General features: G+C 41.5%; 1 protein-coding gene across 1 annotated transcript in view; it reads right to left on the reverse strand.

Moving 5' to 3' along the window:
• TTLL8 (tubulin tyrosine ligase like 8) overlaps nucleotides 1-27205 on the reverse strand; it is a 158604-nt gene that overhangs the window by 94761 nt on the left and 36638 nt on the right. The window contains exons 4-6 of the mRNA XM_033958962.1: nucleotides 26742-26889; nucleotides 15047-15130; nucleotides 6830-6909 (exon numbers count right to left, since the gene is read on the reverse strand). Of these exons, the coding sequence (XP_033814853.1) occupies nucleotides 6830-6909; nucleotides 15047-15130; nucleotides 26742-26889 (312 nt within the window). The remainder of the gene's footprint in view (nucleotides 1-6829; nucleotides 6910-15046; nucleotides 15131-26741; nucleotides 26890-27205) is intronic.

Consider the following 27205-nt stretch of genomic DNA (forward strand, 5'->3'; position numbering starts at 1 on the left):
GCTCACATATAGCCGATCGGAAGTCTTCCCCGATGTCAGCGCTGACGTCTGAGGGAGGGCTTAAGCAAAGCCTGCCCTCTGACGTCAGCGCTGACGTCGGGTGAGATTTCCGGTCGGCTATGTGTGCGCAGCAGGACAGGCAGGAAATAGAAGACAAGCCTCGCAGCTCGAGCTCCATTTTGCTGAGAAAGTTGCTAAGATGGGCTGGGAAGCAAATGCGGAACACAAAAGGGGGGAGGGAGTGCATTTTGGACATAAGGCATGAACTTGGGAGAGAGGAAGGGAGGGAAAGAGATGCTGAGGTGGGGGATGGAATGGGTTTTTGGACACAGAAGGCATGAACTTGGGAGAGAGGAAGGGAAGGAAAGAGATGCTGAGGTGGGGGAGGGAATGCGTTTTTGGACACAGAAGGCATGGACTTGGGAGAGAGGAAGGGAGGGAAAGAGATGCTGAGGTGGGGGAGGGAATGTGTTTTTGGACACAGAAGGCATGGACTTGGGAGAGAGGAAGGGAGGGAAAGGGATGGTTGTGTACACGGGGAATAGAAGAAAGGAGAATTTTTGTCATAGGGAGGGAGTGAGGTACGGACAGTGGCATACCAAGGTGGGGGTGGGGTGGGGCGGGGTGGGGGTGGGGGTGGTCTGCCCCGGGATTACGCCCCAAGGGGGTGCACAGCTGGCCACCCTCCAGTGTTCTCCCTAGGCCGGCAAACTGCATCTCTTTAGCCACTTGAGTGCCACCGCTGTCATCGGGAACAGGCCGGAGCCAAGTTCTCCCTGCTTTTTTCCCTGTGGGGCTGACCAACTCTCGCCACCTGCGTCAATTCTGACATTGGAGAGGATGTTCTGGGCCAGCCAACCCATTCCATCCCCCACCTCAGCATCTCTTTCCCTCCCTTCCTCTCTCCCAAGTTCATGCCTTGTGTCCAAAATAGGTGCCGGCCTGTTCCTGATGGCGGCAGTGGTAGCCTATTCCCCAGTGCGGTGGGAGCATTTTCCCAATGGTGGTGGCATAGGGGAGGGCAGGGAGCCAGAAAGAAAGAAAGGGGGCAGGCTGAAACAAAGAAAAATGGGGCACGGAGAGAGAGAGAAAGACAGACAGACATACAGAACGAAAGAGGGCATGGAGAGAGAAAGAATGAAGGGGGCAGGGTGAAACAAAGAAAGAAATGGGGCACGGAGAGAGAGAGAAAAACAGACATACAGAAAGAAAGGGGGTATGGAGAGAGAGAAAAAGAAAGAAGGGGGCAGGGTGAAACAAAGAAAAAGTTTGGGGAGGAAATGAGGTCTGGAGGAGAGGAAGAATACAGGAGGCTGAAAGAAGGGAATAAATATTGGATGCACAGTCAGAAGAATAAAGTGCAACCAGAGACTGATGAAATTACCAAAGGTAGGAAAAATGATTTTATTTTCAATTTAGTGATCAAACTGTGTCCGTTTTGAGAATTTATATATGCTGTCTATATTTTGCACTATGGCCCCCTTTTACTAAACCGCAATAGCGTTTTTTAGCGCAGAGAGCCTACGAGCGTCGAGAGCAGCGTGGGGCATTCAGCGCAGCTCCCTGCGCTAAAAAACGCTATCACGGTTTAGTAAAAAGGGAGGGGGAATATTTGTATATTTTTGTATATTTGTATATATTTGTATATTTTTGTACTGAGGTGACATTGCATAAAGTCATCTGCCTTGACCTCTTTGATAACCCGCGGAATATATATGATAATTAACATTTTCTCTGCGTACAGCATGCTTTGTGTTTTTAAAATTTTATTGTTGGTAGATCCTTTTGACTTAGCCACAAAGGTAAGGGGGAGGGAGGGAGGGGAGTTGCTGAAAGACATCTAGTAATCCTTGCAGGCTTGACTGTGCAGGGAATTATTTTTGTAAAATCATGTTTTGTTATGTGACTGGCATTATTTAGACTTTAATTTCTATGAATGAATAAAATGAAAATGATATAAAATTACTTGCTTGTTTTTATGTGCGTGCGCTGAAGGAAAGTGGAGAGAGAGTGGGCTGAGGACGCTGAAGGGAAATGGGGAAGAGAGAGTGGGGAGAAGACGCTGATTTATAAATTGACAATTGTACAGAATATTGTTTCTTTTTATACTTTAATATAAACAATTCAAGGCTTGTGTGGATGGAATCAGGTGGTTTGCGGGGATGGGGACCGCGCTTACAGGGATTAGTCCAATAAAATGGTATTTTTTTATTTCTCATTATTTGTTTTATTTTTATTTGTTAATTTGTAAAGTGGTGATTGTTATGTATCAGTTTTTTCAAATTTACATCTACTTTCTTTATATTTTGCACTGTATTAGAGGACATGTGTTACTGTTTTTGTGGTGTTGCATTGTATCCAGGGTCTGGTTTCTTGGTGGTTCAGTTTAACTTTTGTCTACATATTTCTATTTTTAGTTTGTGATTATTCCATATTGGGCAAGGGTGTATCTCTGTTCTGTGTGTATGAAAAGAACATAGTTTTCAGTTGGCATTGACTACAGGATCAATTGACTGTGCGGGATCTGGCTTGTTTAGTTTTACAATGTATGTGTTGGTGTTCTAGTGCTCACTGCAGTGTTTAAGATGCTGCCTTTTCCTAGGTACACTCTTGTTGTGCGATATGTGGATTGTTACTAAAAATCATGTTTTTCATATAGATGGGGGGGTGTCAAAAAATGATGGGCCCTGGGTGCCACATACCCTAGGTACGCCACTGAGACATGGTCCAGCATTTTACCTTCTTCCTCTCCCACCCCACCCCCATGCATGGTCCAGCATTTTAGCTTGTCCTCCCACATACAAATAGTCCATCATTTACCTTCTCATTCCCCCCAATGTCACACAGAGTCCAGAATTTACGTTCCCTATCCCCTCACTCTCACAAATAGTCCAGCATTTACTTTCTATTCCCCCCAACACCACCACCAATAAATCCAGCATCTCTTCCTCCTGTCGCCTCTCCAGCCAGTCCCTTGTCTCTCATGCCTCTCCCCCCATGTACCTTTTAAAAGTTTTCTTGTCCCTAAAAGTCATTGGCAGCAAGCAGCGATACATATAGACTGCTAGTGTCAACCCCTGAGCTTTCTCTCTGAAGCTTCCCACCAATGTGAAAGCAGGAAGATATGACAGAAAGTTCCAGGGCTGGTGCAGTCAGGCTGTGTGAATTGCTACTCGCTGTCACCGACTGCTAGAGACATGAAAACATACTCCATTCTGGCACAAATTAAGGTGGCCTAATTTTCATGGTACACCTGGAGAGCAGCCACAGCTAGAGAATGACACAAGGACGGGTACCCGCAGTTAACCACAGGGCGAGGACGGAGACTGAGACTGCGGGGACAGGAACAGAGCCCACAAGGACAGGGACAAACTTTGTCCCCGTGTCATTCTCTAATAAACTTGAGACTAGTATCAATAAGCAAAAACAACACATCTTAGACAATTGGCAACTGAATTCAATGATTAAAAAAAAACAAAAAACTGCAGAAGCTGCTTTTGGACTTAAATGAACTACTGTTAAATTACATCATTGTCTGTCTTTGATGTGGCAACATGAGTCTTGACCTCTGATCAGACTCCTACCATCTGCAATATCCTTCCATCATGTGACCAGTTGCTCAAGCATTTTACTGTTACTGGAACAGATTTATCATTATTGCTGGCATCAAGGAGCATTTCCATCATTTAATGGACACTTATTTTCTTCTTCATCCACTACACAGTTTAGGTTATTTTCTACACCCATGTCTGAAAGACCATCCAATCACCTTCCCAGATGATGTAAAAACATAGGCAAATGAATCCTTGGGAAGGTTGTACCAAAACCAGATTGAAATGGAAGGCTCTGTTTGTGATTTATTAACAGTTGTACAAAATATTGTCCCTTTTTATACTTCAATAAATGTTGTAACTCATCTCTTCCCTGAATATCTTTTTGTCCCAGTTTGTTTACAGTCTTAGTCTTTCCCCCGTCTGTTTGTTTTTTTTTTAATCTTGTACCCATTGTTTTTAACTTTGTTAACCGCCTTGATTTGACTGCATGTCAAAGCAGCTCCTGATTGGTGTAGCCCGACTTTACTACAGGAAGAGGCGGTCAGAGCAGACTGTGAGTGATTTTCTTCACCTGCCGGCACTCCAGCTGCCCTCTCCTGCCTCCCCAGCTGCCTTCTCCTACCTCCCCTGCCTTTTGACAGGCAAAAAACCACAATCGCGTTTTTTTTTTAAATTAGTGGGATTCCTGTATTATTAAGACTTAAGACTATTATTAAGACTTAGCCAAAAGGAAATATTTATAAACTATAGTTTTACCTCATGCAAAATTGTCATTTCTTTAATAAGACTATTACCTACAAATTCAAATTGTGGCCCTGCAAAGGGTTTGAGTTTGAGACCACTGTTCTTTAGGTACCATTTTAAAAAAAACCACACTAGAGAAAAACTACTATTTACCATTTCTATAATGTTAATAGACAGTAGGCAGTGCTGTACACTAAACCAGTGGTAACCCAACCCTGTCCTGGAAGACCACCAGCCAGTCAGGTTTTGAGGATAAGCCTAATGAATATGCATGGGGTGGAATTGCATGCCTGTCCCTCCCCCCTTATATGCAAATCTCTCTCATGCATATTCATTAGGGCTAAACCAAAAACCCAACTGGCTAGTGGTCCTCTAGGACAGTGTTGGGAACCACTGCACTAAACAACACAAAAGACAAACCATAGGGATGGATATGTGGCATCATTCCAAATACATTGGCCACATAGACATCCCAGCAGAGCCGAGGGGCAGCCTTGTGGTCAGTGCAGTTGACTTCACTATAATCACAGCTTTCACAGCAGTGACACCCCACCACAAACACTGTAGCCCATAGAGCAAGCAAAATTGTTGTGAGCATATATCTCTTTCAACTACCTTAGGGACCCCTGATGAAGACGTGTTGATCAAAACACGGACCGTGTTGGGTCCCTTTACCTGTTAATAGGTGGTCTATTTGACGCAACAAATTGTTTATTGAAATAAACATTGCCTGCATCTTGTACAGTGGTCTGCAGTTTTTTTCTTTGTTCTGTATTCACATAAAGGGACCCAGATACAAATCCTACCTTAATACCCTTATTTTATATTGTGAGCCCTCCAGGAACACCTAAAAACCTATTCTACCTAACTGTACACTACTATAAAAGTCCTCAGGTTTGCAGGTATCTCCTATCTGTAGGTACAGTTGGTATTTTGTGGGTTTTAAGAGGCTCACAATTTCTACCACCCAATTCTAGGTAGTTTCCAACGTAACATAAACATAAATAACACAAAATACATCACAAAAATAAAATCAAAATTACATAAAATCAAAATTATACCTAGCAGCAAGTTAGAATGGGATATGGACCTGGGTCCCTTTCTCTAGAGTCCACTGCACCGATCACTCGCCCACTCCTGGGACCAGCTTGCTGCTCTAATAGGAATGACTAAAATATTTGAAGCTGTCACAAAACCTGGTCTGTACTGTCACTGTCACATCTTTGAGGGGGTCAACGACCATTGGGGGATTAAGGGGGGGGTCATGCTTTAATCCCTTCAGTAGTCAGCTGGTCAGTTAGGGCACCTATTTGTGGCTTAGTCATGATTGAACAGGTCCAGATAAAAACATCCCAGGTTTTGCCCTAGACATTTTATCTTGTTCCATTATCCCTAAAAAAACGTCTAAATTATGAACCTGCCTAATTCTGCCCAAAACATGTCCCCAACATACCACCTTGCGATTTAGACAAACTGCAGAGAAACCCGTTTCAAATCTGTGTTTCAAAAATCATGACTTGGATATTTTCCCATGAAAAACAATCCATCTGCGACTTTGTGCCGCTTTTGATATGTTTTTATTTTTTTTATAAATGATTCTTAGTCACTAATAACTGAGGTTAAGAGTAAAATAACATATCTTAACAGTAACCCACATTGATAACTTCCTCCCTAAATGGCATAATGCCTTAAATACTTAGGCAAATCATCCGACACCTAAGAAAATTGGCACTGGCCGTGTGTCACTCACACTTACCATCACAGATTACAAATAGTATTTCCCTATATGGACTGAATATTTAGTACTCACACTTGGGCACCATTTATAGAATCACAGTTGGTGGCACCTATGTAAAAACTTAGATACCTGAAAGGTGGGCGAGAGTTTTCAAGGCCTATATTTTAGGCACTTAAGTTTTTGGAGAATCGTACTTAGAGGCACCTAACTCACACTTCGCTCATAGAAACTCTCACTTAGGCATTAGGTGCCATTAAGCACCATGTGATAGGTGCCTATCACCCAATTATTATTATTTTATTTTTTAGCAATTATTGAGCCTATTTGCCAATTAAGTTAGGTGCCTAAGAGGTACTTAACTTTAAGTGCCCTTTATAGAATCAGCCCCTAAAAGTCTCTGCTCCACAGGGAACCAGCATAAGAACATCAACACCAAAAGATACATTCACACCATTTATGATTTATTTAACACTTTACAAATCAAAAATTAAGACAATAGGAGTAAAAAGAACACCACTGTTTAATTAGGATAGTGAGAGCCAAAAAACAAATAGACAGGTAGGAAAAACATAAAAATATGTAATTAGACAACAAGACAGTGCTATGCAATGCTGAAAAAAAAGTGTACAAGGTGCGTCACAGTATTTTGAACCAGATGAAGCCATTATAACTGCTAAGTTTAGATACAGTGAATTACAGTAGTCTAAACATGCCATTGCTACAGCATAAACTATCATAAGTTTTTTCTTCTCAAGGAAGATGTATAAATCAGGATTTAAATAGTCATTCTTACCATCATATCATGTATAGCATCTGAAGGATCAAAGTGATATTCTATTTCTTTATTTCCTTCAGGCAAAACATTGGTGTTATCTTTAAAATAAAAGAAAAAAACATTTAGGGACAGTGCTACATGATCAAAGATAAGAATTAAGCTTGATGATATTTACAACATCCCAAATTTTATCCTAGACATTTCATTTTGTTCCATTATCCCTGAAAACTGTCTAAATTATGAACCTACCCAAAACATGCCCCCAAAAGAAGTCACATATTACTTTAGGTCTCAAATCTGAAAAATTTCAAAGTCTTACAAATATCTAAATACGACCCATTGAAATATGTATCTGAATCTGATTTTTGTTTTTAAACATCTCTGAACTTTAAAGAATTGAGCCCTCAGCTTTGTTTGAAGAAAGACACTTGTCCGCCTAGTATAAGACTCTTTGAACTACATTTGGATTTTCTTACTTGTCTTGCCAAACTTAAGAACATAATGTGAATCCCCTAAAAAATGTCTCTACTATAAAAGCAGTGGTGAAGAATATTTCAGGTGGTCACTGAATCTTGACCATGGTTAGAGAAGATTTGTGGGAGGAGCTGGAAGATCCCTTTTGCCAGGAGGGGGGAGTTATATTCTGTCTCATGTGTGACAGAACGTTCTTCCAGTGGGAGACATTAGTCAAATCCGCATGTTCAGAGGCCCATGAGGAGGTGACCTCAAGGTATGCAACAAGAGGAAAGCCTAGCCTAGGGTATTGTGAACCCAGACCAGGCCCCATTACTTCTCTAGTTCGGGAGATCAAGACCCTTTGGTTGAAGTCCTCTGGGTTAGCTTCTATCTTGGACATTGTAAAACCTAACGCACCCTTGGGGCAGGGCCAAGGTAGGATGGTGCCAGGTCAGAGGGAGCGACTGAGACTGCCTGACACAGGGACACCAAGTTTGAGTAGCAGAACTTATCCTAGCAGGAAGGTTACAGAACCGCAAGAGCTGAAAAAGCCAACAATTCCCCGAGAGAGAGATATTTCTGGGAGCAAGTTCACCATCAGTGGTCCTATTGCATCTAATGAGTAATGTGGCACAGTGGTTAAAGCTACAGCCTCGGCACCCTAAGGTTGGGGGTTCAAACACATGATGCTCCTTGTAACCCTGGGCAAGTCACTTAATCCCCCCATTGCCCCAGGTACATTAGACAGATTGTGAGGCCGCCAGGACAGACAGGGAAGAATGATTGAGTACCTGAATTAATTAATTTAAACCTGGGAAAATAGTATAGAAAATTAAATAAATAAATAAATAAAATGTATCGGTCCTCTTTTTCAAGTCAAATAGCACAGGAGACAAACCTGAAAATCCCTGGAATTTACCAAAGGATTTGGACACTGGACTGCCTCAGCCCGAGACTGTTTTTCACTTCTTGTGTCTGGCTCTGGGGGAAGTGGAGTTGATGACCAAGTGGACAGTCCAGAGTCTGAAGATTCTGGCTTGTTTGTGATACCGAGGTGGATGTGGCCTCTATGGAGGGAGGGTTTCTGGCACACCCAGAGTTATTGGAGGAGAGGGTTGTTCTGTGGACTTCTGAGTGGAGCCTGGGAAGGCAGAAGAGAAACTGCCTAGGCTGAGCAGGGCATCTGGCATCTGGTGTGGGACCTATGGAGATTGTGGTACCCATATGTGCCTTTACATGTGATGGTAGTGGTGGAGGCATAGCAGGAGACAGAGGTGAAGGAAAAGATCATCAACCACATGAGGCCTGATCCCATTTGTAGAAATCCCAGTACTGATACCAGCTACCAGGGAGAGGTGCAATCCAAGTGGAGGGACTGGAAGATTGGGCAGTGTTCAAAAACATTTCATGGAAGTTATGGACAGACAGCATAGAAAGAAATTCTACAGTGTGAACCGTGACCTTCCAGGTGGAGCGGTAATAAAGAAACCCAATCCCTTGTAGTACAGTTAAAAAGAAATAATAAAAAGGACTAGATGCATAACTTGTGAGACATATTAGATAAGTATAGTATGTACCAGTGACAAAAGTGACAGAGTATAAAATAAAGGTTAAAAGGTTTTGTTGGAACATCTGTGTGAAACGGTGTTCTGGTATAGCATGGGGAAAATTGTAGAATGTGAAAAATTGTGGATTGTGTTAATGTGATGAAAAATTAAATTAATGGGGAAATTTAGTATACTGAAGATATTGGGAAATGCCAAAATGTTAGATTTCTTTAAATCAAAGAAAGAACAATATTGATATGAGTAGGGAATGGGAATAGATATGTAACAGTATGGTTTATATCTGCTAATGTGGTAAAGGTGTGGGAGTGTGGGTTGGGAGGTTGACTGGTGCCCCTGCAAAGGTGGTGAGGGGTATGTAACATGAAACTTTCTGAGGGAAGAATGGATCCCGAGAGGAGGGTTCCATGTCTTGCCCAAGAGGGGAAGAGAATTAGTTTTCCTCTAAGACAGGGGTGTCAAAGTCTCTCCTTGAGGGCTGCAATCCAGTCGGGTTTTCTGGATTTCCCCAATGAATATGCATGAGATCTATTAGCATACAATGAAAGCAGTGCATGCAAATAGATCTCATGCATATTCATTGGGGAAATCCTGAAACCCCGACTGGCTTGTGGCCCTTGAGGAGGGACTTTGACTCCCCTGCTCTAAGATAAGGAAGTGGCAGAAGAAGAAAAAAAAAAAGTGATGTGACAAAATGGGAGTAAGGTCCAAGTTTCCTTAACTGGGAAGGGAACCTGGGAGAGGTGAAATAAGAGAAGTGACGATGAAATCTGGTTAATGTCTGAGTATGGTCCAAGTTTCCTTAAAGGGGAAAAGAAACTGGGAGAAGTAAAAATAAGAGAAGTGATAATGACATCTAGTTTATGCCTGTGCATGGATAACAAAGGTATTAATAGGTGTACTGAAAGAGGAAAAATGTGCAAAAACAACTATTTGGATATGACATGTATTATACTCAGTTGTGTAGAAAAGAAGAGGGTATAAGACAGTGCTCTCTGAGGGAAGAGGTCCTTTAGAGGGAGGTGAGTGTGACATCCCCCCCCCCCTGAAAAATATCTCTGCTATAAAAGCAGTGGTGAAGGATTTTTCAGGTGTTCACTGAATCTTGACCGTGGCTAAAGAAGATTTGTAAGAGGAGCTGGAGGATCCCTTTTCCCAGGAGGGAAGGGGAAGGTTATAAAAGAGAAGGAGGGTGTGTAAACTAGGCTTTTGGTTGTTCCTGTCTCCCGCCAAAGCTCAAGACCGAGGGAGACTCCCAGGGAGATTTGATAGGGAATTAACAAGAGATTGCAAATAGTTCAAACAAAAGGGAACTGGAAGTGACAGGGGGAAGATCTGCTGATGGAACCAAAGTGTCTGCCTTCCTTGCTGAAGAAACTGTAAATGGGCTCTAAAGTGAACTGGAAGTGACAGGGGGAAATCTATTGATAGAACCTGAGTGTCTGCCTTTCACTGAGTGCGTGTAAATAGTATGATGACTGTTCCATTATCAGCTTCAAACACAGTTCGAGTTTGGTTCGCTCATACCTGAGCTGTCGTTTATTCAAACGAATGGTGAAGAGTTCGAATGGGGTGAATGAAACCCATCCTCCGGCCTACCAGATTTAACTGGCCCAGGCCTTTGCTAAAGTGTGGACTGTAAGTCCATGAGTGACTGTAACCATTAACATTAAATTGCAAGTACAGTACTCCCCCGATATTCGCGAGGGTTCCGTTCCAGGAACCCCCGTGAATCTTGAAAAACCGCAAATATGGTTTTTCATGGGGGAGACTGGAGAGGGCAGTGGGAGAGGGAGGAGAAAGCAGCCGGAGCGCTGACGAGTGCAGGAAATCACTCGCAGTATGCTCCAACTGCCTCTTCCTGCACTAAGTCGAGCCTTACCAATCAGAAGCTGCGTGTCAAAGCAGCTCCTGATTGGATAAGGCCCGACTTAGTGCAGGAAGAAGCGGTTCACGGTCAGAAAATACCGCAAATGACCAGGACCGCGAACGACCGGGAGAACACTGTACCTCTCATTCTATTTGTGAGCCCTGGTGTAGGGGGGTTGAGACCCTTCACACCCCTGACCAGAAAAGCTAGCCAGAGCCTCAGAGATGTGTGGAGGTATGGGTGGGACAGGAGACCAGGGTTAGAATAAGAACATAAGAATTGCCATACTGGGACAGACCAAAGGTCCATCAAGCCCGGTATCCTGTTTCCAATAGTGGTCAACTCAGGTCACAGGTACCTGGCAAGATCCCAAGTAGTAAAACAAATTTTATGCTGCTTATCCTAGGAATAAGCTGTGGATTTCCCCAAGCCATCTCAATAAAAACCTAGGGACTTCTCTTTTAGGAAATGATCTAAACCTTTTTTAAACCCAGCTATGCTAACTGATTTCACTACATTCTCTGGCAAAGAATTCCAGAGTTTAATTCCACTACTTAGTAGCTTCATTGTATGCCCCCTAGTCCTAGTATTTTTGGAAAGAGTAAACAAGGTGAGTTGCAACACTGATGTAGCAGGAACGATCCTCCCTAGAAGGCCTACAGTCTAAGGGCTTGATTTACTAAGGCTTTTTCCTATTCAGAGTTTTCACAAAAAATATACACAAATGTGGGAGAGCACACGGGATGCAGTGGCATAGTAAGTGGGGGTGTGGGGGGACAGATCACCCCAGGTGCCATCTTGGTGGGGATGCAGGCACCTCTCTGACCCCCCCACGCCACACTCGAACTCTCCCTTCTCCACCCCTCTGTACATCTTAAAAATCTTGCCAGCGCGAGCAACTACTCTTGCCTGCTGCTTGCACCGGCCTGGCTCCCTCTGAAATCACTTCCGGCTCACAGGGCCAGGAAGTGACATCAGAGGAAAAGGCCAGCACTTTATTTTAGTATTTATATACCGCTCATAGCCTAAGCACTTTACATTCAGGTACTCAAGCATTTCCCTATCTATACTGGTAGGTTCATAGTCTATCTAATATATCTGGGTCAGTAGAGGATTAAGTGGCTTGCCCAAGGTCACAAGGAGCACAAAGAGTATAAACTCCCAACCTCAGGGTGCTGAGGCTGTAGCTCTAACCACACTCTCCTCACACAACTCGCCTCAGCTCCGTATTTTTTTTTTTTTTTTTTTTTTAAATCTATGCTCTTTATGGATGCAGAAAAAGTAGTGGGTTTTTATGTTCAGGCATGAAATTTTCACCAATGCGAGCAATGGCAAATGTAAGATGTCAGCACAAGCCGGCATTATATCTAGGGTTACCGTATGTCTGGATATACCCAGACATGTTCTCTTTTTAGAGTACTGTCTGGTTGTCCGGGTGGTTTTTGAAAACCTGGCGTTTGTCTGGGTTTAGGATCTTGTGGCTGTCTGGAGGGCGTCCACATACACATGCGTGTGACATCATCACGTCACATCCATGCATGCTCTGAGGCCCTGCAGATAAGTTGTATTATTTTTATTAGTTTATTAACTTTATGAAGTATATCAATACTAAATGTGCTCCATATTGAGTGTATTGTATTAAAACTATTAAATAAAGATTAAAAAAAAGAAAATAGAGCCTATAAAGTGTAAATCAGGAATTCAAAGTCAGATACTCGACCACAAAATTATGAAATCTCACAAGGTTCCATTCTTTCGCCCACCCTTTTCAATCTCTTTCTAGCCCCTCTACTGACTCTCACCCAATCTATTGGATTCACTACCTTCGCCTCTGCTGACAACATTCAACTATTACACCCTCTGAATCCAGGCAACCCAGGAGAGATCCAAGATTTAAATAGTAAACTCAACCAAATCAGTCAATGGCTAGGTCAAAATATGCTCTCACTAAATATTGAAAAAACTAAAGGTGTTCTGTTCCCCTGTACTGGCAAGGAAGATCTTACCTCCCCAATCTGCATTGAAAACAAACCTATCAAAATGGATTGTACGATAAAACTACTCTTACTCATTCTCGATAATAAAACTTTCTATCACAACCAGATCAGCTCTGTTGTCAAGAAATCCTTCTATAAACTAAAAATGATCAATATCTACACTTTTAGATGCCCCTTCTCTAAACATCCTTATTCATTCTCTTGTTATCTCACAAATAGACTACTGCAACTTCCTATACCAAGTTCTGACACAAAAAGAAATCTGCAGACTCCAAATTCTCCATAACACGGCCATTAAGCTTATCCATAAAGTTAAAAAATATCACCACGTGACCCCCTTACTCCGAAAAGCACACTGGCTACCCATCTTCCATCGGATCACCTACAAACTGCTTCTCATCACCTTTAAAACTAAACTCACAAATTCTCCGGCTTTCATCGACAAACTCATAATTCCTTATTCCATCTCTAGAAATTTGCGATCTAGCTCTCACAACCTTCTTGCAACCCCTTCCATCCATGAAATCTTTTATACCACATGCAAATCAATATTCTCTGTCATGGAACTTAATGCCATCATACTCCAACAAGAATCATCCTTATCTTTATTCAATTCCAAACTCAAAACCTTCCTATTTCAAGATGCATTCAGCGAGGATTAATACCTTATGATGAAAAATTTTGATGAGACTCCCTTCCCCTTATGTACTTACCCTCCCCCTTCCTTTTTTCTTATATATTTTATTGTAACTTGCTTCCCTTCCCCCTCTGTCCCTTCATGTTTCTGTTTGTCTCGTCTGTCTTCTCTCCTCAAAATTTTAGATTGTTTTTTTAAAGTTTTTCTATTAACTATTGTAAACCGTTTAGATACTTGTGATGAACGGTATAACAAGAAACTATTAAACTTGAAAACTTCATGAGTCTAGGGCAGGGATGGGCAATTCCAGTCCTCGAGAGCCGGAGCCAGGTCAGGTTTTCAGGATATCCACAATGAATATGTTTGAGATGGATTTGCATGCATTGCCTCCTTGAGATGCAAATCTATCTCATGCATATTTATTGCGGATATCCTGAAAACCTGACCTGTCTCCAGCTCTCGAGGACCGGAATTGCCTACCCCTGGTCTAGGAGAAGAAATGGAAGGTGGTATTTGGTGACACTTACAAGTACCACTGTGATGGTCCAGTGTGTAAAGTCAAAGGTTAGTACTTTTTATGCTAGAGTTCCAGTCTATAATTTTTGTCAAGTATTAATCAACTTTTGCAAAGTTTTCATTTTTTTTCTAGTATATAGCCTAGGAAAGTACAGTAAGTTGCTTTCTTTATTAGGGCCACTGACTGACCAACATTCTCAAAACTTTAACGTGGTTGCTAAACCGGTTCCAGCCAGTTTAACGTTATGGCTTACTATGGTCTTTTCCAAGCTTCCTAGCAATCTCCGACTCTGCTATGCAAATGTATTACAACAAGGTCATTAATATTTAAATGAGCACTCTGGGTGATTCTCTATTATTGCTAGGTGATTCCCTAACCTCGCTGTCCTACATTTCTGAGCAAATTTTCTGGCAGGTCTGAGCTGTTGTAGCCTTACTTTCAGGTCAATGCCTGAGGGTGATTGGCTCAGGCATTGACAGGAAAGTAAGGCTTGACAGCTCAGACCTGCTGCTACCATAGTGCCCCCACCGATCCTACAGTGCCTCGGATAACCCCACCTCCCCACCCTTATCTTGTTTATGAAGGCCGGCCAGAGGGATGCCTACTCTCTCTGGCTAGCAGGCCTGCCTCTTCAAAATAGCAAGCCTTCCCCTCTCCAGTGCATCTCCAGTGCATCCCCTCTGGGATGTGCCGGAGAGGGCCTAAGGCTCCGATAACCCAGGTTGCTTAAGGCTCTTCCCGCTAATGGGGAGGGGTGCTTGACGGCGGCGGAGGGAGGGAGTGGGAATCCCTCCTGCCAATCTTTGATTTGGGATCATTTTTTTTAATTTGTACATTTATTCTGCACATGCCGATCACTATCACCGATCAAGCAAAATTAAGTGACCCTCCACGACTCTCCGTGATGTGCGTTACTATAATGGAGTGACAGCAGTTTGTTGGATTTTACAGCAAACATTTGCGAATCTTCCCCTCAGTAAAGGGGGCCTCCACATCCTATTCTATCCAGAGTTTTGAAGGATGCTCCCCTTTGAGTGCCTTACGGGGAGGCACATGAACTGTTCCTACCTTCACCATTTTCAATTCCAAAAGCACCTGACCAAGCTATCCTGCTACAATAAGGCCTTCTTGAGGGATATTCTTCAGATCACGATATTCCAGTAAAATCAAGGTGTGAGGCAAAATATCCCTACCTTGTATTTTGCTTTTCTCAATCCTATTGGATCCTGTCAACTGCATAGTAGTCCATCCTCTGCTATCAAAGACACAGAGATTACCTATAGAAATAAGGCAGAAAAGGGTTAACAAAAAGCAACCTTAATGAAAATGTTTCCCAGAGGAGGAATTTATTTTATAAATTCAAATAGTGAAGGTGTGAGCTAAAATTAAACTGCTATAAGCTTGCATCAATTGTATGCTAAAAAATATGTGATCTTTGGTTCTGGCATGCAATACAATGAATCCAGTCAGGTTACAAAGCTAACGTCAATTCTTAACATTATGAATATTAACAAATTATGTACAAGACTAGATTCTATAAATGGCACCTAGAAAAATTGGTGCTGAATAGAATAACGCTTAGTGCTATTCTATAAATGTCACTCAAAGTTAGGCGCCTTTTATAGAATAGTGCTTATCGCTGGGAACCGTGATGGGCTGGGTCAGGAACTGGTTAAGTGGAAGACAACAGAGGGTAGTGGTCTGAGGAAAGGGATATTACCAGTGATGTGCCTCAAGGTTCTGTTCTTGGATCTGTTCTTTTTAATATATAGGGCTGTCAGGTAAGATTTGCTTCTTTGTGAATAATATATAAATATAAAAAAAATAACCAACAAATGTTCAGAATAAAGCTGCTAATAGTGGAAGGAAACAGGCTGAAAGGCAAGTAACTAACATGGAGAAAAAGACCTCAGTGTTTCAAGGAAACAACCAAGAAACTATATGTTCAGTTATAAACTGCCATACAAAACACATCCCAGGTCAAAAAACTCCATGGAAAAGATTCATAAAGATACAGTTTAAAATACACAAGTTAAACTGCCAAAAAACAGCAAAAAACTTCCCGTGGAAGATTTTTTGAAGCAGTTGCTCTCTTTCTAAAGATATTCCCCTGACGCAGCCACTTGGCGAAACAGGGCCTGTCGGGAATACTGAGTTCATTCTTTGAAAAGTGTGTTTGGTTCTGTATTGGAGCAACGGTTATTTAATTCCACTGCTTGTGGGAGATGAATGGAAGATAAGTGCAAGTTTTTACAGTTTTTTGCTGTTTTTTTGCAGTTTAACTTGTGTATTTTAAACTGTATCTTTATGAATCTTTTCCATGGAGTTTTTTGTCCTGGGATGTGTTTTGTATGGCAGTTTATAACTGAACATATAGTTTCTTGGTTGTTTCCTTGAAACACTGAGGTCTTTTTCTCCATGTTAGTTACTTGCCTTTCAGCCTGTTTCCTTCCACTATTAGCAGCTTTATTCTGAATATTTGTTGGTTATTTTTTTGATTTTTTTGGATATTCAGCTTGTATACTTTTTCATAATGTAAAAATATGCAATAGAGTAGATACCCCGGATGGTGTGAATAACACGAAGAAAGACCTTGCAAAGCTTGAAGAATGGTCTGAATTTTGGCAGCTAAAATTTAATGCTCAGAAATACAAGGTCATGCATTAGGGCTGCAAAAACCCGCTCTAGAACACGCAAAACTCAAAAGGCAGTGGGATGGACAGGTTTTCTTTGCTACCTGTAATTCCAAAGATCAGGGGTGCACATTTTGGTATACAAAGCCTTGTCCCTGGGTGTCATTGATCCTATTCAGATCCTAAAGATAGAAATGATATTGTATAATAAAAAATTTATGTATGTGGAAATTGTAACCAGCTTAGTATGTAAGCGGGATAAAAAATTTTTAAATAAAATTAATTAATTAACCATGGTTAATGTCTATTGGCCAGTTGCAGGAAAACGGGTTTTCTATGAAGAAGGGAATGTCCCTGACCTTCTCTTGGGGAACGACTGGAATGAGACCATTCATCTTGATGCATGACTATGCACTTACCCCTAGATTGTCTCTTGAGATTGATAGATCCATACATCTTTGTCAACACGTGGTGTAAACTGTACCCTAGCAATACTGATTATACATACATTTCACCATGTTACAACACATATAGCAGGATTAGCTATTTTCTCTACTCTGGGAGTCTTATGCCCTGGGTTTATTGCTAAGACCTCATACGTTGCTGTCTCCTGGATTATCACCCCATTTTGATTTCCCTGTTCCTGGGGACTCAACATGCTTGGCAGGAGGCACTTGGTATTTAATGTAAATATCTCCCTTCTGGACACACCAGGCATTAGTAAGCTCATGGATAAGGCAGTAGGAGCATCTGATTGATGTAATCCAGTGGCATTTATAGCCCACCGCTTGCTGGAAGGCCTTTAAGGCAGATGAAGATCATTGAATATGATAGCTCAGTTAGCAAGACTAGGCTGACTTGATAGGCTAATCCATTGGATAGAGAAAAGACATAAGAAGACTTGCTCTTATGCATGAGATTTATTTGCATGCACTGCTTTCATTGGGGAAATCCTGCATATTCATTGGGGAAATCCTGAAAACCCGACTGGATTACGGACCTTGTGGAAGGACTTTGACACCCCTGCTGTAGACTAAGCAGAGTGTAATCTCTAGTATATCAATCTGAAATACTGTGAACATGTGAGAAAATCTGGGTTCTTTCTGGCTTGGTTAATAAATAGATGGGGGGATGCACAAGTCTTACTGGTCAAGTCTTACTGGTCTCCTTCCGTATTCGCTGTGATAGGGGATTAAGAGACCCGCGAATAAAGAAAAAACGCAAATAACTTTTTCATATGTTGTTCGCTGTTTTCTATTAAAAACCATCGTGAATATGGTGAAACCGCGAATAACATGGTGGGAGACCTGGCCTGTTCCTGAAGAAGGCAAAACACGGTGAAGAAACTGCTGGGAATCGGTGATTTTTCTGTAAACGCTTGGAATCAGCAATTTCTCTAGGCAAGCTGATGTAATTTGGGGAGGAGCCAGCAAGCTAAAAACCGTGAATAATCGATTGCTGAAACCGCAAATACGGAGGGAGAAGTGTACCTAGGGAACAGCTGACATGGGATTCTGCTGCTATTGGAGAAAATATCTGAAAGCATTTCAAGGATCTTTATGGTGGAGGCCAGGACTTCTGGGTAGTTGGGAACAGATGCATTTTTGCATGAGTTGAACTTGCCCTCCCCAACTACCACACAGATGCAAGAGTTAAAAACCCTAGTGATGAAGCCGGAACATATTAAGGCTTGGTTTTAGCTTTCATTGTGTTTTATTGTGTACTGTTGTTTTATTTGTCATTTGTTTTGATCGCATTTTTGTATGTTTTAGATCAGTGGTCTCAAACTCGTGGCCCGGGGGCCACATGCGGCCCGCCAGGTACTATTTTGAGGCCCTCGGTATGTTTATCATAATCACACAAGTAAAATAAAACAGTTTCTTGATCATATGTCTCTTTAGCCATAAATTACAATATTATTTGAAAGACTTAGCCAAAAGGAAAGATTTATAAAACTATAAAAGAGTTTTACCTCGTTAAAAATTGTCATTTCTTTAATAAGACATTAACTATTTTTTTCTGAGGCCCTCCAAGTACCTACAAATCCAAAATGTGGCCCTGCAAAGGGTTTGAGTTTGTGACCACTGTTTTAGATTGTGCAGATTAGACATTTTTTAAACTAATTAATTACTAATTCATGACTTACTGGTCTTGGCCAGGACAAGTTCCTAACGGTGGCAAGTCAAATGCACGCAAGACAAAAGCACGTGGACAACTGCGTGAAGACAACTGAGCGCAAGACAATTAAGCGCAACAATTGAGCGCAAGACAGTTCAGCTCAAGACAATTGTCCGCACACTTTTATCTTGCGTTCCTAACAGATGTAAGAGGTATCTTCCACAGCTGGGTCCCTCCCTGTTGCAGTTGTTCAGTTACTTAGGTGACAGTGGTGCCAATATGGGGACCCCATAGGATCCTACCATTGTGATTCTTCACAAGCCTGGCAAGTATGAGGAAGACTGTAGTACGTAACTGGCCAAGCTTGTTGCTGATTGCAGATGTGAGGATTTTAGCCAAGGTCTTGCAGCAATAACTGAATGGGATAATAGCTTACATTCTTCCTTCAGAACAGACTGTAAAGGGACACTGATGATGCATATTGCCAGGCAAGTGTTTATTTGTTACCTTACTGGCAAGAAGAAGGTTCCACTTGTAATTCTGGCTCTGGATACCGAAAAAAGCTTTTGGCATTCAGTAGCTTGCTATTTTAGTATTTGATACTGTGAATATTATGTTGCTTTATTTATTTATTTAAAAATTCTTACACTCCATGCTACTCTCCAAATCTATGCAGCAAATATAAAGTTACGGTATCAAGATTGCACATTTCAAAATCTGATATATTCCACTCGCTTAACTGAAAATAAAATGTGCTCTCCCATTTGTTGTATGACTAATCTACTTAGCCCCGTCTCTGCTTTCAACTTTTCTTATATCGTCTTCATCTAAGTTCTTTCCCAGGAGCTTATTTTCATTTCTTCTTTCTTTCCTCTCTATATCATTCTGCTTCATTGTTCTTCTCTATTTCTCTCTTTTGTGCATGTTCCCTCAGCAGCTACATTTTACCTTTCATTCACCCCTTCTCTCACTCTCTAGAAATCAGTTTCTCTCTTTTCACTTCACACCTACCTATGGGCTTTCCATTTTCCATTCTTGGCCCATCCCAGCCCTCATTTACTTTCCACCAGGTTTCATTCCCTGCCATTCAACCCTTCCAGGCATCCACCCTCTTTTATCTTTCTGTTACCTGCTACCTAGTTTCCTTATTTTCTCCTCAGACCTGTCCCTTTCGTTTGTTCCTTTCCAGTGCCTCTCAATCCTTTTCAATCCCCTTCAGATCCTTTATCCCTCCCCCTCTTTCAGCCTCCAATCTACTACTACTTATAATTATTTCTATAGTGTTACCAAACGCACGCAGCACTGTACAGTCACAAAGAATATGAAAACAGTCCCTGCTTGAAAGAGCTTACAATCTAAACAGGCAAGATAGACAAACAGAATGTCATGGATACAGATAAGGGGACCGGTTAATCAGCGGGCTGGGTTGGAGGGCAGAGGAGTAGGGTTAAGTATTGAAGGCTATATCAAAAAGGTGGGTTTTCAGTCTGCTTTTAAACAAGGTAAGGGAAGGGGCTTGACGGACAAACTCAAGTAATTTATTCTAGGCGTAGGAGGCAGCTAGATGAAAGGAACAAAGTCTGGAATTGGCAGTAGAGAAGGGCAAAGCTAAGAGCGACTTATCTGAGGAGGTGTATAAGGAGAGAGAAGCAAGGAGAGATATTGAGGGGCAGCAGAATGAATGTAATGTAATGTAATGTAATTTATTTCTTATATACCGCTACATCCGTTAGGTTCTAAGCGGTTTACAGAAAATATACATTAAGATTAGAAATAAGAAAGGTACTTGAAAAATTCCCTTACTGTCCCGAAGGCTCACAATCTAACTAAAGTACCTGGAGGGTAATAGAGAAGTGAAAAGTAGAGTTAGAGGAAAAATAAAAATAAAATAAACATTTTAACAAGACAGCATTGATCTAAATATTTTGGAAGGTAGAAGAGAGGAGAGAAAAGAATAGAAGCATGATGAAGTGATGAAGTGGAGCAAGTAAGTTTAGGAGGAGCGATTGACGTTTCCAGAAAGGGCTTCTTCAGGGAAGAGACTTGGCCGACAGTCCCAGGATGCCTATGTCTCCTCCTCTGAGATGTTCTCCCATCCATGCATTCCCTCCCAGACACACTGCCCGTGCCCCAGCCGCTCCAAGGAGGCTGCCCCAGATGAGGCCCACGGTGAACACACTTGTAGGTCAGCAAGAAGATCTTGAACTGTATGTGATGGCAGATAGGGAGCCAATGAAGTCACTTAAGGAAAGAGGTGACATGAGCGAAGCAAGGTTGGTAGAAGATGAGTCGTGCATTCCCCCTTTTCCATAATTTTCCCATCTTACCATCTGTAGCAGTGTGGGTGAGGATGTGGCATCAAGCTTTAACAAACAAAGTTCATATCCAAACTCCCTGCATCCTTGTCCCTAAGATGTCCCCACAAGCTCAGTGTCCATTAGTCTTGTCTTAAGAATTAGTTAAAACCAAGCCTGGCTTCATGAATTGGCAGGTCACAAGGTTCCAAAATACAATTTGGTCTTCCAAATGAAGCTTCTTCTGCATACAGACATGTGGTGAAGGCAACTGCTGAATTGCTGATCTTGTCCTCCCTGGGTCTCCTTGGCTCAGCTGTGCTCAAGAGTTTCATCCAACCTGAACCACACCCTCTCTGCCCTGCTCTGTTCTGTGGGATTTAAGGTAGCTTTGTGAGGGAAATGTTATTAAAGGACAATGGTAACTTTCTATACACTCCCTCACACCCCATTCTTCCATTCTGATCTCTTCATATCACTTCCCTCCCTCTTTCCTTCCATTCTGACACCTTCTTCTGGTCCACTTTACTCTCTTCTCCTTTCCTACATACTGCACTCTGAGCCGCTTCTCATCCTCTCCCTTTCCTGGCCCCTGAATCAGCTCCTAGCCCCCTTCTTCCAACTCTAGCATCAGAATCATCTTCAAGCCCCAACCTCCTTCTCTCAGACCTAGCCTCTAAGTCTGGGTTACCAGATGTTCGGATTTCCCCAGACATATCCTCCTTTTGAGGACATATCCGGGGGTCCGGATGGCTTTTCAAAACCCAGCACTTTGTCCGGGTTTTGAAAAGCTGTGTTGGGCAGGGAGGAATTCCGCGCATGTGTGGCCATCACGCGATGATGTCATCATGTAGCCTCCGCACATGCGCGGACTTCCGCCCTGCCCGACAAGAGCAGGCAGAGGGGTTAGGGCGGGCTTGGGGGTGGAATTAGGGCAGGGATGGGTGGAACTAGGTGGGCCTGAAGGCAGGGCTAGGGGGTCCAGATTTTCCAAAAGGAAAATCTGACAACCTTACTCTAAGTGAATCCCCTGCCTTCAACTCCTTTCAAACAGGCCTAGTATTAGAACTCTATCCATTAGCATCTGTCCTTTCTCCCATCCCCAGCCCCTGTGTTAGCTCTAAGCCCCTGTTCTCTGAGTCCCAGCATCAGACCTTTTTCCCAGCCCTAATATGAGCATCTTTCAATCATCCAACTATCTACCAACATCAACACACGTCTGCAAATTCCACCATCTATAAACATCAGCTCTCTTCTGTCATCCCCAGCTGTGTGTTGGCTTGCAGATCCCCTTTGCTATTCTTAGCCTGCATCAGTCCCCACTCTCCTTTACCTACTCCCAAGCTCATGAGTTGAAATCAGAGAACGAGTACTTCCTATATGATACAGGAAGTACTTGCTCTCCAATTTTAACAGCTCTGCAGTACAAGCAGAAAAGAGGCAAGCTCCCACCAGCTGATTTAGAGAACAGGAAATTTTCAGAGATACCCAACTGAAATAGTGAGAGTTATTAACCAAATGGGTGAGACTGAAGGCCAATGAGCAAGGTTTGTTTCATGTTGCATGCGGGCATAAATGTGATTAGTTGGTGGAGGGATTGAAGCCTGAGAAAGGGCTACTGGCTCTCTTATTGACAAGTAATACCTTAATATGTACTTAAAATGGATTACTACAACATGAGTGGCAATTTACATATATCAAACTCAATTATTTCAAGCACTTTCCAATACTAAACTATATACATATTTATGGAAAAAAGTCAACTATAATTAAAGATCCCTTAAGAAACAGTGAGAGAGGATGAGGAGGAAAGAGAATGAGAGGTTGGCTGAATGAAGAAGAGAATATTGGGGATGAGAGCAATGGTGGAAAAATGAGAGAACAAGAAAAGGAGGAAGAGAGGTTTGGGGACAGGCAGGAGGCACAGAAGAGGGAACTGGGGGGGATGTGGGAAGATTACTGGGGGAAAAAAAGATGATATGTTAGGTGGTGAGGCTGCATAGGAGAAAAGTTGAGAGTAGAACTGGGAGACAGTGGACTGAGACTGGAGAGAAGTAAAAATGGAGAGAAGATATTCTGGGAGGAAGGGAGAAAAGAAAGGTGGAGGTGAAAGACAGGTGAAAAGGCATTTTAGGAGGGAAAAATACAGATTATAAGAGAGGAGAAGAAAGTGCAAAATGAAAGCAATGAAACTGGTTAAAACAAATGTAGACAAAGAGAGAAATAACAAAGAATAAAATAAATTATCCAGGCCCAACAAAAAAGTTGAAAAATATTAAGTTTATACTGTGAAACAATTTTACATGTTCATTTATGTAAATTACCATCATCAAAGCACAATGGAACTCACCCCTGAGCAGTAAAAATGAGGCTTTGGACATAACCATTAAAAGGAGGTAATAACACCTTTTTACAAACCATAAGAGGAGAAGGTCAGACTCAGAGATAATGAACGAAAGCACGGAATAGCATTGTGGAGGCAAAACACAATCAGAATCCAATCAAGCATGGAACAAATGAAGTGGATCATTTTAAAATGTGGATGTGAGGGTAAAGCTGGAGATCAAGTAGGGAATGAAGAGACAATGGGGAGACTAGAGACATCCCTGACATTCCTTTCAGTGTCTCATGCACTTGATGGAAAGTATATCAAGAAATAAAAAACCTGAACTTCATATTTCTCTGAAGCTAAGGGCTCCTTTTACTAAGCTGCGTTAGGGCATTAACGCGCAGAATAGCGCGCGCCATAATGCTACACGCGCTAGACGCTAATGCCAGCATTGAGCTGGCGTTAGTTCTAGCCACGTAGCATTAATCTGCTGCGTGTGCTAAAAACGCTAGCGCGCCTTAATAAAAGGAGCCCTAAATGTTTAGGTGAATGCTGGAGCCATAAAATAAAAAAAATAAAGAAACAAATCCCTCCCCCCTTAATGTGTTTACCTTGAATGTTTCTTTGCTTTTAAAAATTGTAGTTCGTCCCTTTCTTTCCTTTTGTTTCTTGTAAGTCAGTATCAATATTAGTATTGCTGATATGTTTTCTTTGTAAACTACTATTTTAATATTTTTAATGTAAATCGCTTAGAAATTATATAAGCGTTTAATCAAATTTTTAATAAAACTTGAAACTTGGAAACTTGGTATTATTTTCTCGTCACAGTGATGCTGTGTTTAATTCAATCTCCAAGGAAAACACTGGCTTGCTGCTAACCCCCTCTTTTACTAAGGGCTCCTTTTACTAAGGCGTGCTAGGGCTTTAACGCACGGAATAGTGCGCGCTACATTGCTGTGCACGCTAGACCTTAACGCCAGCATTGAGCTGGCATTAGCTCTAGAAGCATAGCGTGCGGTAATTTCCTGCCTGCGCTAAAAACGCTAGCACCCCTTAGTAAAAGGAGCCCTAAGGCGTGCTAACCGATTAGCGTACGCTAAATGCTAACGCATCCATAGACTAACATGCACGCATTAGTGCTTAACGCGTGCTAATTCGATTAGCGCACCATAGTAAAAGAAGGCCTAAGTCCACTCAACCATTCAAAGAAATCTACTTGCTGTATTAAAAAAATACATCAAGTAGCAACACCCTTCACTTGTACCTACAAGCTGATTAGATAGAAAGGCAAAGCTGATGTCACAATACAACCCAAGGGATTTTATTGAAAGTTCCTATGGGAAGTCCCAACTAGGATCCTGATTTCAGCAGAACACTGCCTTCCTCAGGGGACATACCAAACTGATAACAGTTTATTACAGTGGTATCTCTATTTCAGGTAGTCTTGAAAAAGACCTTTAGGAACGTACTGAAAGAAGTACTGACAGCCAAACTTCTAAAGAAACTTGTCAAGGCACTCTCAGTGAGAACCAAAAGTGTTCCGAAGTTTGGCTGTCACTACTTCTTTCAGTAAGTTCCTAAAGGTCTTTTTCAAGACTACCTGAAATAGAGATACCACTGTAATATCCTGTTATCAGTTTGGTATGTCCCCTGAAGAAGGCAATGTTCTGCCAAACCAGGATCCTAGTTGGGACTTCCCATAGGAACGTTCAATAAAATCCCTTGGTTTGAATTGTGAGATGATTAAACACTGGCTTAATTTCAATAGGTTAGCTCTAAACCAGGGATCTCAAAGTCCCTCCTTGAGGGCCGCAATCCGGTCGGGTTTTCAGGATTTCCCCAATGAATATGCATTGAAAGCAATGCATGCACATAGATCTCATGCATATTCAGTGGGGAAATCCTGAAAACCCGACTGGATTGCGGCCCTCAAGGAGGGACTTTGAGACCCCTGCTCTAAACATACAGGAAACTAAAGCTTTACTTTTTCCATGGAATAAGGGAATAAGCTTGAATGCTCCTTTCACCCTTTATAACATTCATCTGGATTTAGTAACATCTTTAAAAATACTGGGTATCATCATCAACAATAAATTTTCTTATCATGAACATATAAGCAATACCGTTAAATCTTGTTTTTATAGGCTACGAATGATTCACTCGATTTCTAAGTTTTTGGAGCCAAAATCGCTGAATATACTGATTCACTCTTTAATTATTGCTAAACTTGATTACTGTAATTCTTTATTAATAAATATCACACAAAAAGAAAAGAAGCGCTTTCAGATAATCCAGAATACTGCTGTTAAACTCATTCATAATGGAAAAAAATATGATCATGTCACTCGTTTTCTGATTAAATCTCACTGGCTCCCAATTTTGCTCTTATTATTTAAAACCCTTTCCACTAATGAACCTCAATTCATTAATAAACTACTTATCCCTTATAGTACGTCGCGCTCTCTCCGGTCCACTAATGAAAAGCTCATAGTAGTCCCCTCTTTGAAAGTTATCGGAACTCAATGACATGATATGTTTTCAGTGATGGCTCCGCAACTTTGGAACACTTTACCCCAGCATGTAAGAGAGGAAAATGATCTGAGTCGTTTTAAAAAGTAACTTAAAGAGTTTCCTTTGTAAAGATGCTTTTAATTTTTAGATTATGTTCAAATTTGATATTACAGTAAAACCTTGGATTGCAAGTAACTTGGTTTGCAAGTGTTTTGCAAGACAAGCAAAACATTTTATTAAATTTTAACTTGATGTACAAGCAATGTCTTGCAATACAAGTACATACAGTATACACATATCACAACGGAGCCGATGATTCTTCTCTCTCTGACGCTGCAAGAGTGTGGTGACTGTTCTAAATGAGCGAGGTCTTGCAATACAAGTACATACAGTATACACGCGTTATATCATCACAACTGAGCCGATGGTTCTTCTCTCTCTGACGCTGCAAGAGTGTAGTGACTGTTCTAAATGAGCGAGGTCTTGCAATACAAGTACGTATAGTATTTTGTATTGTGGAACAAATTGTCTGAGTTTCCATTATTTCCTATGGGGAAATTTGCTTTGATATACGAGTGTTTTGGATTACAAGCATGGTTTTGGAACTAATTATGCTTGTAAACCAAGGTTTTACTGTAGTTTCCTTCCAGGTTTCTATTTTTCCCTCCCTAATGTTCTTTCCATCTATGGTTCTTCACTGTACTTTAAAGCACTGAATTGTAGTTCTGTCCCTTCTTACTTTGTGTACTGATTAGTCTGTAAGTCTGTTGGTCTAACCCATCATTTTTAAATTTAAAATTGTATGTCTAAATATATGTTTATATTTTTTATTAATGCTGTATCTCGCTTAATAAACCTAAATAAGCGATTCATCAAATTAAAATAAACTTGAAACTTGAAACATCGGCTTTGCCTTTCTTTTGTTTTGCTTCTCAATGTGCTGGGCAAAGGAAGTCTCCTCTTTTTATGTCGAGCTAACTAGAAAGACCATCATTCTCCTTACCATCTGCATTGTTAGCCTCATTACTGCCATTGACGGCCTTTATTAGTTCCGCTGGAATCGTGGGGAAGATCCTCTCCACCCATCCTCTTTTCCTTAAACTGGCACGGATTATTGGGTAGTGGCCATAGATAGTAAAGATTTTCCTGGCCTGAGGTTGAGAAATAGAAAAGCACACCTAAGTTTATTTGCTGTTCAAAAAAAAAATGACCACATGGCAATTTTCAAAGGAAACCCAAGCTTGAAAAACTCATAGGATCAGCTGTAACTTTTTTTTAAATTGGACTTTGCTCACACCTCTTTCAGTAGTAGCTCAAGGAGAGTTACATTCAGGTACCCTAGGTAATTTTCCTGTCCCTGGAGTGCTCACAATCTTTTATTTTCTAAAATAATTTATATTCCACATTTCCTACAATTCTATGTGGATTACAAATTATTCAGGTACTCAAGCATTATTCCCTAACTGT

The sequence above is a fragment of the Geotrypetes seraphini genome, chromosome 9 (genome assembly GCF_902459505.1).
Source record: "Geotrypetes seraphini chromosome 9, aGeoSer1.1, whole genome shotgun sequence".
In the NCBI taxonomy this organism is placed as follows: Eukaryota; Metazoa; Chordata; class Amphibia; order Gymnophiona; family Dermophiidae; genus Geotrypetes; species Geotrypetes seraphini.